The sequence below is a fragment of the Oryx dammah genome, unplaced genomic scaffold (assembly GCF_014754425.2).
Source record: "Oryx dammah isolate SB20612 unplaced genomic scaffold, SCBI_Odam_1.1 HiC_scaffold_10, whole genome shotgun sequence".
NCBI classification, from domain to species: Eukaryota; Metazoa; Chordata; class Mammalia; order Artiodactyla; family Bovidae; genus Oryx; species Oryx dammah.
The window spans coordinates 53890335-53906103 of record NW_024070194.1 but is presented as its reverse complement, the minus strand read 5'-3'; the positions used below and the strand labels follow the sequence as shown (position 1 = coordinate 53906103).

Below are 15769 nucleotides of genomic sequence, written 5' to 3'. Positions count from 1 at the left end.
AGGAGCCGTTTCGTTACCCATCCCCGACCTGCGCGTGCGCAATATCGCTCAAGCAGTGCTGCCCCGGCGGGGAGAGACTGACAATAGCTAATCGCCGACTGCGCGACAGAAAAGGCGGGACCTTCACGCTGATTGGCGGCGACGCGGGCAGCCTCGGCGAGGGCCGGGACGCAGTGGGTGGACGGGAACGTGAAGGCTGCGCGGTGCCTGATGGGGCTGTGCTGCGGCCCGGCGCTGTTGCTGCTGGGAAACCACCCGTTAGTGTTGCCGGCGTCTCTGCCGCCTCATGGCGGCCATCGGGGTTCACCTGGGCTGCACATCAGCTTGTGTGGCCGTCTATAAGGTGAGGGACTCGGGGAGCTGGGTTGCGGGTGCAGCGTCCTTTGGGTACGAGGCCAAGTCCTTTGGTCTGCGGGGTTGTGAACGGCGTGTCGCCGGCCTAGGGACGTCGCACGAAGAGGCGATTCTGCGAGGAAGTCTTGGGGCTAAGGGCTGGGCGGACTCGGCCTCTTCTCCCGCGGCCCCTCAAGAAAGGCAGCTGCGGACCCAGCACATCCTGGGCGCAGGAGGACCCGAGGACATCCAGTGTTCCGAAGGCCCCCGAGCCCAGGGGCGGACCCAGGGACTTTCTGGGCGCCGGAGGCCCCGGGTCGGGGGCGGACCCGGGAACGTCCTGGGCGCTGGAGGCCCCGGGGGTTTGGGGGGAGGACCCAGGGACACACTGGGAGCTGGAGTCCCCCCCGGGGATGGGGACGGACCCGGCCACGTCCTGGGCGCTGGAAGCCTAGAGGAGGAAGGCGGACCTGGGGACCTCGTGGACGCAGGAGGCCGGGAGGGGGACCCGAGCGTCTGGTACCCGGAGGTTTCTGGAAGTTTGCCAAGAAAGAGCAAGGTGGCCGCGATCTGGAACTGGACCTGTTAATCCCGAGAAGCGTAGGAAGCCAGTTGATGGTGTGTGCTCTATTCACTTGTCCTTTCTGGAAATGAGTGTGTGACTAGGAGTTTAGGGCTTCTTCTCGTCTGTGGGGAGGCGGAAAGAACAATAATAAGGGACAGCCCTGATACTCACGGTTAAACGTCAAATGATTTGTAGGGAAAAGCCGAAGGATTGTTGCTAATTCATCATATGTAAAAAGAGGGAAGAAAAATGAGCGTTTACAGGGAAAAGGAAAAGGGATAGAAAGGTTAATGTATTAACACGTTATTTTATATAGAGAGGTTATTATTACGTCTCTTCTGTATCAACTATGCAGAACAGACTGAAAAGAGGCAGCTGGTTGTAGAATTCTGGTCTTTTTAAGATCTAGGAAATACAGTAAAGCAATTTTTGTTTCCATGTATATGTCAGTCACAGGGCCCCGCATATGTCTGAATATATCTAAGGAGACCATATATTTCATTTCAAAATAACTAATACAGTTGTGTATTTACCTCCAGGATGGCCGGGCTGATGTGGTCGCAAATGATGCAGGCGACAGAGTTACTCCAGCCATTGTTGCTTACTCAAAAAATGAAGAGGTACCATTCTCCTCATTTTTGTACATTGAAATAAGTATAAAATGACATATTTAATAGATTGCTCTTTTTCAGGTTGTTGGATTGGCAGCAAAACAAAGTAGAATAAGGAATATTTCAAACACAGTAATGAAAGTCAAGCAGATCCTTGGCAGAAGGTATGGAGTAAAATAATACTTTCACCTATGGTAACAAAAAACATGTTTATAATTTGAATGTAAAGCATAATTTGAAATGAAACTAGAAATACCAGTGTGTTTTTTGTTTTTAATGACTGAGTCATTTCACAGAATTCCCCAGTAGGCTGTTATCTTTTGATATTAGTGCTGAATTTTCTGAAAGATGGGATTCATGGAGACATTTGCTTCTCACTTACAGGTCTGTTAATATTGGTAGATGCCAGTGTGCATTTAGTTTTGATAATTTGTGTCATTCAGAGGTGGCAGTTTGAACTTAACACGTTTTTACAGTACTCTTTTTAAACTGGGAGATTGTGTGGGAATTTGAAGATTTCTTTGCACTATAGTTGAATTTTGTGAAGTCGATTGTAATTGGTGAATATTTATGTAGAAGCTATTGATTTTCTTCTTCAGATCTCTTTGTGACACTTTCTGGGAACTAACTTTTCCAGCTTACGCATTTAATCATTAGGGAAAACAGCTTAATTAATGTCTTAAGAATCAGGTTAATCATCTGCTATAACTTTAATTAAAAGATAAAAGAGGCCTGCTTCCCCAGACTTCTGTCTCCTCAAATTATAGATTACCTCAAATTATAATTATAAATTAGGGGTTTTCGTTTTCATTGGAGTTGTAATATGTAATATAGTGTTTTTAAATTTTCAAAGTGCTTTCACATATATTATTTAATCCAAAGAAATCCCTGTAAGATTGGTAGGGCAGATTTTATACCTCCTCATTTCTGGATAAGAAAGTCAAAGCACGCAGAAGTTACAGTATCCTTAAATTAGTTTAGTGGGGTGAACTCTACAGGACTGTGGTCTAGGACGCCTAATTCTTAACCTCAGATTCTTTCCTTTCTACCTTATTCAGGTGAGAATTTAAGTAGAAATTTCCTTGTGTTGTTTTTAGGTTTGGGAAGTCATGGATTAAATTTGATATATATATATATTTTATACATACAAATTTTTCTGTTTTTTTACTATCTCTTACCTATATTTAGGTAAGTTGAGCTTGATGCTCATTTTTTTTCTTTAGAATATCTGTGATTAAGTCAAAAACTGTAGTGTTTTGGAGAGAATTCAAATTGTTGTGAAGATACGTACACTCCCATATCCATTTATCTGTTGATTAAACTTAGTACTGACCATATTGAAAATAAATTGAGTTGCTGTCAAAATTTTTCAAATTATAAACTGAAAAAAAAAAGGGAGGAAGTAAGCAGCCAATAATGTTTTTTATAATTAAACTTTCTTATTTTGAGATAATGATAGATTTACATTGTTGCAAGAAATAATACAGAGAGATCCAATCTATTTCTGGATTAACCATTTTCTCCCAACTGGTAACATCTTGAAAAACTGTACTACACTATCACAACCAGGGTACTGGCATTGACACGGTCAAAATTCAGAATAGTTCTATAGGTGCATCTCTTTGGGAGCCCTTTTTGGGTTTTGTTGATATTTGGGGGCAGGTGGTGGAAATAAAAATGTGGATGTCTTCTGCCATATTATGCAGAAAGCTTTGTATTAGTGAGAACAACTTTAGCTTGCTTTTCTGGCCCTGGAAGTTACCTTTTAACAAAGGAGTGCAGTGGTGACAGTCAGATGGGTAATACATAGATAGCACAGCGTACCACCCCGGCCGAGGTTAGTGAGGAGTGAGCCGCAGCAGACGTATTACTGCACTACTGTCCTGCTATCCCTTCTCCAGAGTGATGTGCCTCAGGATCCAGGCATCCCCGCCCCCGTTGGTCTATCTACTTACAAGACAATGGTGATTTTTACAGATACACGGTGGTTCCGGGTCTCAGCCTTGGAAGCATCCTGCTTTTTGTGGAGAAGCCAGTCCCCTTGTTGCCAAGCCAGTAAGGCCCTTTGTAGCCCTTGGTCCCCATCCTGAGCGAACTCCCAGAGTTGGGCTTTTCTCAACCCTGGCATCCTTTCTCTTTGCAACCTACTTACAGGTAGCACCGCTTAACTTACTGCCACAATTATCCTTACACCGTTCCTGTAACTTTGATTCCCCTGTGGCCTTCCAGCCAGAAATGCGGTCCTCCGACCTGGCTTCTCAGCAATTAGCCCAGAGAGGGAAGAAGCGGCCGGCTCCTGGAGATAGACTGGAGCACACAGAAACTCCTCACACCTTCAGGTCGGCACCCTCCTGCCCAGGAGCCTCCTCCAGCTAGCCTTTCCTCCCAGTCCACCATGGCCACTTCCAATAGCAGTGCGGGCATCCGGTGGTCCAGACAAGAGACACGAACACTTCTCTCCATACTAGGCGAGGCAGAGTACATTCAGCGCCTTCAGACCGTGCATCACAACGCAGATGTCTATCAGGCCGTGTCCAAGCGGATGCAGCAGGAAGGCTTCCGCCGCACCGAGCGTCAGTGCCGCTCCAAGTTCAAAGTCCTGAAGGCATTATATTTAAAGGCCTATGTGGCCCACGCCACAAGTATGGGCGACCCACCACACTGTCCCTTTTATGATACTTTGGATCAGCTTCTCCGAAATCAGATAGTGACTGATGCAGACAACTTAATGGAGGACGCTGCTTGGGCCAAGCACAGTGACCTGAATTTAGCGGCCCCTGACACACCAGGGGAGGAGGGGACCAGCATTCTGGGAACAAAAAGGACTCAGGCAGCAGAGCATCAGCCTATTTTGAAAACAGTGAAGGAATCAGATGATTGTCAGCTGAGGGTCAGTGACCAGATGCCAGAAACCAGTGACCTCGAGGACTCCTGGGATGAATCCTCGGGTGCAGGTAACCCCCAAGCGTGTGAAGGGTCGGGGTCCCAGAGTCACTTGGTTCTCATCAGTGTGTGTTTGGATGGCGACCTCTTCAGCATAGTCACTATTTCAGCCCCTGCCCTCTCGTTTAAACCTAATGGTAAGAGAAAGGGCTCCAGATTTTTAAAAGCTGTAACCCTAGGTATGTATGATATTAGAACTCTTTTAAACCTCAGAGTACTCTTTAGAACCAAACTAGTTTGGGCATTATTTATAATGGGGACTTAGGAACTCATGGCTGTAGAAAGGCTTGGATAGCACCATGGAAGGCAGAGGGGAAAGTTTTGGACATACTATTATAGCAGACCAAAATATCCACATGAGAAAATGAATTCTTCCCCACCCCCTGCAGAGAGATGCCTTGGTTTTGTCCTTGTCTCTCAACTCTGCGGCTGGCTCCAAGCATTCCCATAGCAGGAATGTCCTCTCTGCAACATTGTTGCTTTGTTTTTCAGGGTGCTCTCAAGGGACCCCCAGCTACAGCAGCTCCCATCACCTTTTCAGAGGTGCAGCTGCCCCCTGTCAGAGCATCCCCATGACCAGACTGGCTGTGTCCGGTGAGCCCAGCCCCTGCTCCAGCTCCAGCCGAAACACTCATGGGGTGGCCTCCGCACAGCGGCCTCCAGCCTCCTCCTCCAGGGCTCCTTTTGTTTCTGGTGGGGATAGACCTTTGACCAGTGAGCCCCCTCCCAGGTGGGCCCGGCGAAGAAGGCGGTCAGTGGCCAGGACTATTGCAGCCGAGCTGGCAGAAAACAGGAGGTTGGCACGAGAACTTTCAAAGCGGGAGCAAGAAAAACTGGATCGGCTGATTGCCATTGGCGAGGAGGCCAGCGCTCAGCAAGACACTGCCAACGAGCTCCGCAGGGATGCGGTGGTCGCGGTCAGACGCTTGGCCACGGCAGTGGAAGAGGCAACTGGGGCTTTCCAGCTAGGACTTGAAAAGTTGCTTCAGAGGTTAATTTCAAACACCAAAAGTTAGGAGCTGATCATGCAAGGGTGTATTTCCTACACTGGCAGAGCCTGGGTCCAGCCGATGCCTCCTGATACCCCAGCTCCTTTTCCACGTCCTCAGACAAAAAAGAGTGGATGGACAGTTAATGTGTGGAGTGGTAGGAACATATGTGCTCGTGGCTGCTCCCAGGTGTCTCCACTAGTTGAAAGACCCTTTAGAAATGCAAGGGGTGGCCCAGTAGAAAAAGGATGCAGCCAAGTCCACAGAGCTAGCTAGCCCTGACTTCGTTGCTGATGGGAGACACTTTAGTTTACCTCTTTACACCAGCTTCCTCAGCTGCTAAACCTGCCTACCTCACAGGGTTGTTGTGAGGATCAGATGGCTGAAATAGATGTGAAAGGGTTTAAAGCACTATACACATGTAAGTTATTAAAGCATATGACCTTGGCTGAGAGAAGGCTGGGGTGAGGCACAGTAGTTGACAAGATACAGAATTAGGTTTGTACACCATGACCTCATTGCTTAAATCTCTACTAGTTTAACTTGACTTCTTCCTGGAGTTTACAATCTTCATTTCTTAAAACCTCTCTGTAGTTCATTAGGCTAATGTAGACACAACATGTATTGGTCCCTTTTTATATTTGCTGTGTCTGTGACATAACTACTAGCAAGCACTTAATAGTCAAACCATCTTTCCCTCCATTTTACTTGTCCTTACTCTCTTATATTTATGGATATGATTCAGAACTGGTAGGAAGCCACAATTGTGTGTTTTGATTCATGTTGATAATCTTTGATGAGAAATTGGCTATCATAAAATACTCCCTATAAGTAAATTCTTTGCATTCCATGTTTAGGTTTCCTTATATTCATAATTATATATATTTAGGTTTGGTTTGTCATTTGGACATCATGGAAACAATTTGGATTATAATAAGCTTCCCAAATACTTGTAGCTAATTTTGTTCTCTGTGTCTTTGTTTTCTGTCTAGAATGTTGCAAAAGGCAAGACTGAGAAAATGTTCCTTCTAGGAAACTCTCCAAAGTCACTTTTTCTCACAAAGTGTAGACAAAAGTTCACCTTGTTAATGGCATATATTAGAAGAAAATAGCTTTGGTAACAATTGAGGGTGGTATGAATAAGGACAGCCTGCAACAGATAGCTCTTTTTAAAAGCACCAGCCCTTCACAGATACATCCCCTTTTCTCTCTGAAACACACACATTTCCTAGAGGAGATAAGATGGTACTGAGCCAGGCTTCCAACTTATTTTAGAAGGGAAGCCATAACTGACCATCATTAACCTGACTTAAAGCTCTTAGTGGTTATTTGGGCTTCCCAGGTGGCTCAGTAGTAAAGAACCTGCCTGCTGATGCAGGAGATGTAAGACACATGAGTTATTTCAGGAAATATAAAAAGCATACTTGGAATTTAAAAAGCTTTCCTATAGTCTAGTGGTGGTGGTGGTGGTTTAGTCTCTTGACTCATGTCTGATTCTTGTGACCCCATGGACTGTAGCCCGCCAGGGTCCTCTTTCCATGGGATTATCCAGGCAAGAATACTGGAGTGGGTTGCCATTCCTTCTCCAGTGATCTTCCTGATCCAGGAATCAAACCTGTGTCTCCTGCATTGCAGGCAGATTCTTTATCGCTGGAACCACCACGGAAGCCCTCCTGTAATCTAGAGAGTGAAATAAAAAGTACAGGCCTGTTGGGAGAGGTTTTGTTTAAATTTTGCAGCTTGATTGCTTACCTAAATGCTGGAAATACTGTTAGGTGGAGAAATGGTCCAAACCACAGTGGGAACATCCCTGGAACCAGGAACAGATAGCAGGCAGGCAAGCTGCTCTGGTGAACGAGTGATTATGGAGGAGGCGTGAGGTAGACTACACTGGAATCAAGTTAGAACTCTTGGTTCTGATGCTGTTACACTTTGTTACATTGAGCAAATCACTTGTCTTTTTTTGTGCCTCAGTTTCTTTATCTCTAAAGAGAAGTTTGTACCAGATGGCTTTTCTTGTACCTTCCAGAAAATTAGACGAATAGCATAACAGAAGACAAAGTGAAATTTTGATTGTCATGTTTCCAGTCACAGCAGCATATTAGTGTATGTTTGAAGCACTGCTAACAGTTGTATTTTAAGGAAAGATTCTACAGTATTGATTTTTATGACTTCTGTTAACTCTACACCCAGCCATAGATTCCTTGCTTTAAAAAGGCCTGGAAATGGAGATAATTTTTTTTTTCTTCTGTGTTGTTTTAGGCCCTTATATAGAGGGATCCATTTCAGTTGCAACTGGATAACACTACTGTAGATAGTTAGATTTTCTGAAAAATTAAGGAAGTACTTGAAAGAGTTAGGCCCATACTCTAGTAATCACTTAATGGTAGCAAAGTACTCCAGCAGGGATTTATTGGAAATAAGAGAAATGCTAAAGCATGAAGGTCGAGTTGAACTTTAGAGGCAGCAGTGTGCAGACCTGATGGTGAAGTAACTTGAAGGTGGGAATAAAACTGAAGGGAAAGATCTTAAAGAAGTCAACAGAATAACAGGCCAAAGCCTGTTAAGAGGAGGAAGTTGTAATAAGGGGAGACTGGAGGAAAACAGGCCCAGATATCGTGCCTGAGCTCTAGGCCCAGCCGGACTCCCCATCCGTCCACAAGCAGGTCACTTCACCGTTCTGTACCTCAGGCCCCTCCCCTCTGCAGTGGGAGGCCATCCCAGCTACCTCATAGCTGCATGAGGACCCAGTGGACAGATGGCTGTAACAGGCTCCGTGCTGGGACGGTGGGGGGAACAAGCCCAGTAGCATGTTAGTGTGGGGCGAGGATCTGCCTATTACAAGGGGCCCTTCAAGAAAGAGGAGGAAGAAGGCCAGGGTACCCTGGTAGGAGTGATGCTGTGCCTCCTGAAGCCTGCAGAGTAAATGGTGCTGTGTATACCAGCCTTCCACCACCCTCTGTCTCTCTGTGAAGTGACTTGATCCTGGTGTGGACAAATAAAGTTGCTATCTGTACACAGATGTGGGTCAGTCCACTACTTTCTGGTGCTACTGTGAACATTTGTCCATCATCTCCATCCTCTGCTTTCTGCTTATCCACTGGCTAACCTCCAGGACCTTACCTCTCTGAGACCTTCAGAACTACATGTGCTTTCTGTCTTCAAATGAATGAAACCCTCAGTTGAGAAAGAATTTTCTATTTCTAAAAGTCCTTTAAATCCCATTAATCCTATCGGGTCCAAAATTGCCATTTCTAAGAGTTCATTAAATTTCATTTAAAGCCATTAAAATACCCTTTTCTGGCAAATTATCTGAGTGATGAATAACGTACTCAGAGAAATCCTGGTTGACTTAAATTCTGTTCTAAAAGCAACTGAACCACTACGTGTCAGGCCAACATTACAGCATTGATGGGGAAAAAAGTTACCATAGGCACACTTAGTCTTTTTTTTCTTATCCTTAAAATATTTGTCTAGGATATGGTATAAATACTGGGTTTAGACAAGAGGGGAGGAGCTAGTGGAAAGAATACTAAACTTTATATGAAAGATCTGGATTCCAGCCAGTTGTGCTATTAATTAGCCAGATGACATCAGACAGACTGCTTACCTGTGATAGTGGAGGTGATAGGAGGAATCTACAAGTATTGCCAACAAAGTTCTAAGCCAAATTAACCCCATTTTAAGCCCCTTTCATTTCCCCCTTGTTTACACAGATTAGGGCCCTCATGTTCGATAACCCTTCAGTGAAGAGCCACTGTTAATTTTCATCGCCTCCTACTAAACAGTTAAGACTGGTCTCTGGACAGAATAGCTGCAGTCCCTTGCAAGAAGGGTTAAGTGGAAGGATTGACCTTAGCTTCATTTCGAGATGAAATTAGACCAAGAATCACTTTTATCCCTGCTCAAGGCAAAAGTCCCTTAGTTGTTCACTGTCTTCACTGCAAGGCAGTCTACCTAGCCTGGTAGAGAAGACCTGGGATCAAGTACTGACTCTTCCCCTTACCAGCTTGTAAGTTGTTGACTGTCTGTAAATCTGTTTCTCCTGAATACTGCCTGCCAAACTAACCCTGCTTAAGTGCTGGGAAGATCCAGTGGAAACGTTTTATAGTCTGCATTAATTCATATTACCATTTTGAGCAACGTAACACCCATTGTCTTAGTTTTTTTCCTTGCCACACACATTTCTTGAGTACCTACTTTGTATAGGACAGTATCTATCTACTTATAGTACTCTGTCCTTTTACATATAATAATATTCATACTTTTGCTCAGTGCTTTCAGGTTTCAGACATTGATTCATGTTCAGACACCAAGCAACAAAGATGGTGTTAGGTATTCTGGTTTCAGGTTTTACCTCCTTTTGTCCTTTTTAATCTCAGTGGTTTGGCTCTGAGATATGATCAAAGATATGATACTATAGGACTTAAAGTAATTGACACTATGAAAATATTCTCAAATGTATAACATCTATTGACAGTAAGATCAGAACAAGTAAGAGTTATTTACTTTCAAATGTGAAGACGCTTTCATGGAATTACTGTAATTATATTTTTATATTTTTTGGTTTGAAGAATATAATCTTTAAAACTTACATATCAATGATGATGATATGAATATTTATATTTGTCTCTATGGACAGCTCTGATGATCCTCAGTCTCGGAAATACATCACGGAAAGTAAATGTTTAGTGAGTATGCTTCTATTATTACTTCCCTGTTACACAGAGTAATTGCCAAGGTCGTGACCCAGTTAAATTGATTTGAAACTTTGTGTTTTGTTAAAATCATTTCTTATTTTAACACACTTCTTTCATAGGTCATTGAAAAAAATGGGAAGTTACGATATGAAATAGATACTGGAGAAGAAAAGAAATTTATCAGCCCAGAAGATGTTGCCAGACTGATATTTAGTAAAATGAAAGGTATTGAGCAAAGGAAAAGATCTTTTTAAAAGTTGACCTTTTAAAAAAGCTAGAGGTGTTTTTTGATCTGGAGCGAAGCAGGGTGATTGAGCAGATGTGCAATGAAGAGGCCTAAATTATACTAGACCTGACTGGCCTGCTAACTGGCCATGTGGCCTTGATTAGATGACTTTTTTCCTTGACTGTGGTTTCCCCAGAAGAAATGTAAATGGATGGGGCCAAATCAGATTTTTCAAAACTTCTGAAGACAAAGTGGCCAGTAAGCTGGTGAAAAGTGAATTATGTCTCCCTCAAGACACTACAATCTCCACAGTGTTTAAGCAGATTAGGTAGGTCTGGCTTTATCACTTCAGGCAAAAGCTTGGAGCTGAGCAGCCTCCTGTGGAACAACTTGAGGACTTCTGGAGTAGATTGTTGATGAGGCTTACTTCAGCTCTGGAATCTGTGATGAAAGTAATTGGGATGGAGGGCAGCTTTTTATGGTAGTTGGTCTGCACTTTTGTGCATCAGAAGCCCATTCTCAGTGGAGCCCATCTCATTTGGGAGGTGGTTGAAATTTGGAAGCCTGAGAACTACACGCTTTAGAAAGTACCTAGTCATGTGTCCACAAACTATACCAAAACCATAGAAAGTAGTGCACAGTTTAAGAGAACAAGAGGAGGAGATCAGTGGGGGTGGGACAGCCTCACAAATTGGAAAATCTTTATAATAAAAAGATCTTTGGCACAAATGAATAAACCTCAGTATCACTTGACATTTTTGTGTATTGTCAGAATTTATGTTTTTCTTCTAGTTTTATTGAGATATAATTAATGTACAGCACTATATAACTAAGGGGTATAGTGTAATGTCATGACATGATTACCACATTAAGTTTCATGAACTTAAAAATTTTTTTTTTCATATACAGAAACGGCACATTCTGTCTTGGGCTCAGATGCCAATGATGTAGTCATTACTGTTCCATTTGATTTTGGAGAAAAGCAAAAAAGTGCTCTTGGGTAAGTATAATATGAAGAAGTTTCTCTTAACTTGCTTAAAGGAAATATAAATTTTACGACATTGCTGTATAGTAAAAGGTAAAATTATATGTGAAAATATCTTACACAAAATGTTGTGTTTGTAAATCATGTATATATTTATATATGTAAATCCTGTGGTAAAAGCATGGTAATGATCATTAATATTTTCTATATTTTATGAAGTGTCAAAAGAACCTGAAACTGCATGTAGTAATATCTTCCTTGCTATTTTGATTGGAAACATTTGATAACCAGATTAAGTTGACGTTTGTGAATCACTTTGCCTTAGTGTATTGTAATTAAGGCTTATGTAGGAATTGTATAAAAATAAGCAATTTTAGAAAATATTTGAGTTTTTTTTAACCTAGATAAACATCTAAACAAAAAATTGTATCTAGTTTTCATAAGTTGTTATGCAAATGTAATTGGCAAGCACCCAGTCTTTTGCTCTGTGGATAGAGTTCCCTGTAGGGCTTTGCTGAACATCTGAGTTGCTTCTGGGCCACAGAATTGCTTTGTTTACTTGTACTTGTGGAATGTTAAAGCTGTGAACCTAAAGTAAAGAAATTGGAAATGTATTATAAGTGTATTATAAATATGTATTGTATTAACTCTGAAATGAATTATAAAGTATGTCCTAGTCTCTTTCTGAGATTTGTAAGCTCAAGCATTTGGAGAGCTTTCTTTTCCTTAATATGGGCACATGTTATCTTCTTTGTCAAGAAAGTAGACTCTGAACATTATTATTTTAAAGAGAAATTGATCTCTGTACTTCAAGACTTAGGTCTATTTCTTGTGTTCTGTTATCTTGCTTCTAAAAGATCATTACCCTCATGTTCTGCTTGTGAAATCTTATTTGCTATTGCATAAAATCTTTAGCAGAGCATTTCTAAAAATGTAGACTTGAACATGTGGTACCAAATTTATTAAAAGCACATTGTCCACAGGGAAGCAGCCCGAGCTGCTGGGTTTAATGTTTTGCGGTTAATCCACGAACCATCTGCAGCTCTTTTGGCTTATGGAATTGGACAAGACTCCCCCACTGGAAAAAGGTAAAAGCCATATTTTCAGCTTTAAGTTTTTCAGTGCAGAAAACATTTTAGATGATAGCAATTATTTGAATAGAGATTGTTATATAATGCAGTCATTCCAAGCTTTTATAGATGGAAAGACATCAAAATTCTCACCTAAAGTTTTTCAAATAGATGAGAAAGATGTCCTAGAAAGCAGAGAACAGATACAACAGGAGGGAAGGTTGCGCCCTTCTGCCCTTCTCTTATCATCTAACACTTTGTCCCTTTAGTGAAGGAAGATTTGCAGTTTATAAGCCAGCCAAGTTACAACTGAAGCTCTAGGGCACTGTTAAGTTTACTATCAATTCGAATATTAAACATGCTTAGAAAAACAGTGAGGACTTTCATGGCAGGAGATAACAGAAAAGCCAGCATGGGAATTTAAGATTTCATTTGATAATGAAATAGTAAAATATACTCCTAATTTAATTGCAAAACTGGTCCTAATAGATCTGACACATTATGCAACTTTAGGGATGTCAATTCAGATGTGTTAATATTCCCTAATTGTATCTTTTCTTTCATATCTCACAAAGAAACTAATATAAATCACTAGGAATTTAAGTAATCTAAAATACAGAATATCAGAAATTTTGGATTTTGATTCATAGGAAATTAATGCCTAGTTTTGCATATGTTTTAACTTTTGTAGAATATGGGCATTGCAGTAGTAACTAAGTATTAACAAAGTTTCTATATTTAATGCTCTCAGACTGACTTTAATTGCAAATCTCTTTTTTATGTACTTTGAAAAGTTAGTGTCTTGAACTCCAGTTAGTGAGAAAGAATATAATTTTCCCAGCAGGATTAAATAAAAATGGGCTTTGACTTAAAATCAGAAGATCTGGTTTCTAGGCTTGATTCATTCCTAAGCAATAACCATGGATAACTCAATTTCTCCCTTAAGAGCTTCAGTTTCCTCATTTGTGATTTACAGGGGTTAAACTAAATGACTTCTTAGTTTAAGAACTCAAAATTGGCTTTACAATAAATACTATGATTCTCTCATAACTTACTCGTGTTTTTTTTTTTTTTTAGCAACATTTTGGTGTTCAAACTTGGAGGAACGTCTTTATCTATCAGTGTCATGGAAGTTAACAGTGGAATATACCGTGTTCTTTCAACAAATACTGATAACATTGGAGGTACCCACTTCACAGAAACCTTAGCACAGTACCTAGCCTCTGAGTTTCAGAGGTAAGTATTAATGGACTTGATATGTTTGATGATAAACCTGAAATTTAGCTTCAGGTTTAATTTTTTTTACCCAATTTATTTGAAATTGTCCTTTCAAAGGAGGGCATGGTTTTTCCAGGGCACTGGATATTTTCATGTCTGAAATTATAAAATCTCTCCTGGCAAACAGGCGAAAGCAGAGACCCAGCTGCCTAGTGCAGTATACCTAGAGTTTTCCCTCAGTGTAAGGGACCACCAGACACTGAACTGCATGAACTTGGATCTCAAGTTCAACTTCCTAATTCATCAGTGGTTGCTTTTATGTTTGGGTGAAGGAGGGTAAAGGCAGTAAGGCTTCACTACCTTCTGAACAGTTTTTACAGGTGTAAAAGATTATGTTGTAGTTAGATTCCAGTGAACCAGTCTTGTGGGGTATCTATTACGACAAGGAATATTTTAGTTTTGTTGCTGGATGCAATTATTCCATTCAAAATTCTAATCCCGTTTGGCACATCATGAGTCAAATATATAAAGGTTATATTTGGGACATCACTGCTTAAAAAGTAGTGTTTTCATCAGTTTGACTACACTGGGTTAAAAAAAAGTCCTGAAAAAGTGGTAATTTCTCATTTGTTCAATAAAGACCTATGCTGCTTTTTGTTATAAAGGTGTTCCAACTCAAAGAAAGTGAAACAAAGTGAAAGTCAGTCATGTTTGAGTCTTTGCGACCCCATGGATTATACAGTCCATGGAATTCTCCAGGCCAGAATACTGGAGTGGGTAGCCTTTCACTTCTCCAGGGGATCTTCCCAACCCAGGGATCGAACCCAGGTCTCCCACATTGCAGGCAGACTCTTTACCAGCTGAACCTAAAGGGAAGCCCCTCCCACTCAAGGAAGGGCACTGTTAATTTTATTACGGGTTTTAAACATGTTTAAAAGCAGAGCCATCAGTCCCCACTTAGCGAGCAGTTTTAATAGTTAACTCACCCTGGAGGTAGAAGAACTGTAATTTTACATATTTTATATGTTTCAAATTTCTTTGAAGAAGCACTTTTAGTGTTTTTTTTTTTTTTTTTTTTTAATGCTGGACAGATAATTCTATGCCATTCAACAAGAATCATGCTACGGTTGTAAAGGGTGAAGTATGAGACTTGACCCAGTTGCGTGAATCTCCTTCAACGTCCTTTTGTCTCATCTGCAAAAAGATGATGGCTCCTGTACTTCTTCAAAGCAGTCCATAATTGTGGTTAAACAATCCAGCAATTCAGAGTCTTAAGGATATTGGTTATTCATTTTTCCTGAGACCCCTCTTCAAATTCTCTTTCCTTATATATTCTGAAAAAATAAAATCTGGTATTAATATTGATTCTTGAGCTTATTTATTTATTTTTCTCCTGGCCATATGGCATAGCATCCAGGATCTTCCCGACCAGGGATGGAACCTGCACCCCCTGCAGTGGAAGCACAGAGTCTTAACCACTGGACGCCAGGGAAGTCCCTGATTCATGAGCTTAGAATTATCCTAATGGGGATTATCCAGATTTTAGTTACAATAAATTCTAAATGACCTAGTAATTTTTAAACTTCAAAGACTGTATTTCTTGTTTAGATCCTTCAGACATGATGTGAGAGGAAATGCCCGCGCCATGATGAAGCTGATGAATGGTGCTGACACTGCAAAACATTCTTTGTCAACCTTGGGAAGCGCCAATTGCTTCCTTGACTCACTGTATGAAGGTCAGGATTTTGAATGCAACGTGTCCAGGTAAAATTGCAGTTCGAAAAAACTTCAAAAAGTTCCAAATGTATTCACATTTAGATGTAATTTTCTCACTTCAGATTTTTCATTTTCTCACTTGAGGTTTTTAGCCCACTATAAAAGGAGAGCTTTTCTGTCTCTACTTCCAGGGTTTTCAGCTCTTGTCAGACTAAATGACTGTTCCCAAAGCAGTCATGTCAGTGATGACTGCTCTGTTATGTTAAACCTACCAGGAGCAGTGTGTGACAGGAGCATCCCAGGCCTTTGAAAGAATGATGAGGGGAGACTTGAAAGTTTGAGATTTGTAAATTTCTAAGTTCTTTCTTATGTATTAACTCTCAAATTCTCATAACAACTCAGTGAGGTAAGTG

At 41.4% G+C, this 15769-nt stretch overlaps 1 protein-coding gene across 4 annotated transcripts in view; it reads left to right on the top strand.

Moving 5' to 3' along the window:
* Positions 1-166: 166 nt before the first annotated feature.
* The window catches only part of HSPA14 (heat shock protein family A (Hsp70) member 14), a 28380-nt gene continuing 12777 nt past the window's right edge, over positions 167-15769 (top strand). Inside the window, exons 1-11 of one of the 4 annotated variants that reach the window (XR_005722560.1) lie at positions 173-343; positions 1438-1518; positions 1591-1673; positions 3739-4463; positions 4945-5443; positions 10084-10132; positions 10261-10366; positions 11277-11367; positions 12336-12440; positions 13500-13658; positions 15249-15404. Coding sequence is in view for 3 of the 4 variants with exons in the window: in XM_040248992.1 (XP_040104926.1) it covers positions 3905-4463; positions 4945-5443; positions 10084-10132; positions 10261-10366; positions 11277-11367; positions 12336-12440; positions 13500-13658; positions 15249-15404 (1724 nt within the window). In the remaining variant the exon portion in view is untranslated. Of the gene's footprint in view, positions 344-1437; positions 1519-1590; positions 1674-3663; positions 4464-4944; positions 5444-10083; positions 10133-10260; positions 10367-11276; positions 11368-12335; positions 12441-13499; positions 13659-15248; positions 15405-15769 lie in introns of all 4 variants that reach the window. The other 3 variants (XM_040248992.1, XM_040248993.1, XM_040248994.1) reach the window with 3 other exon arrangements.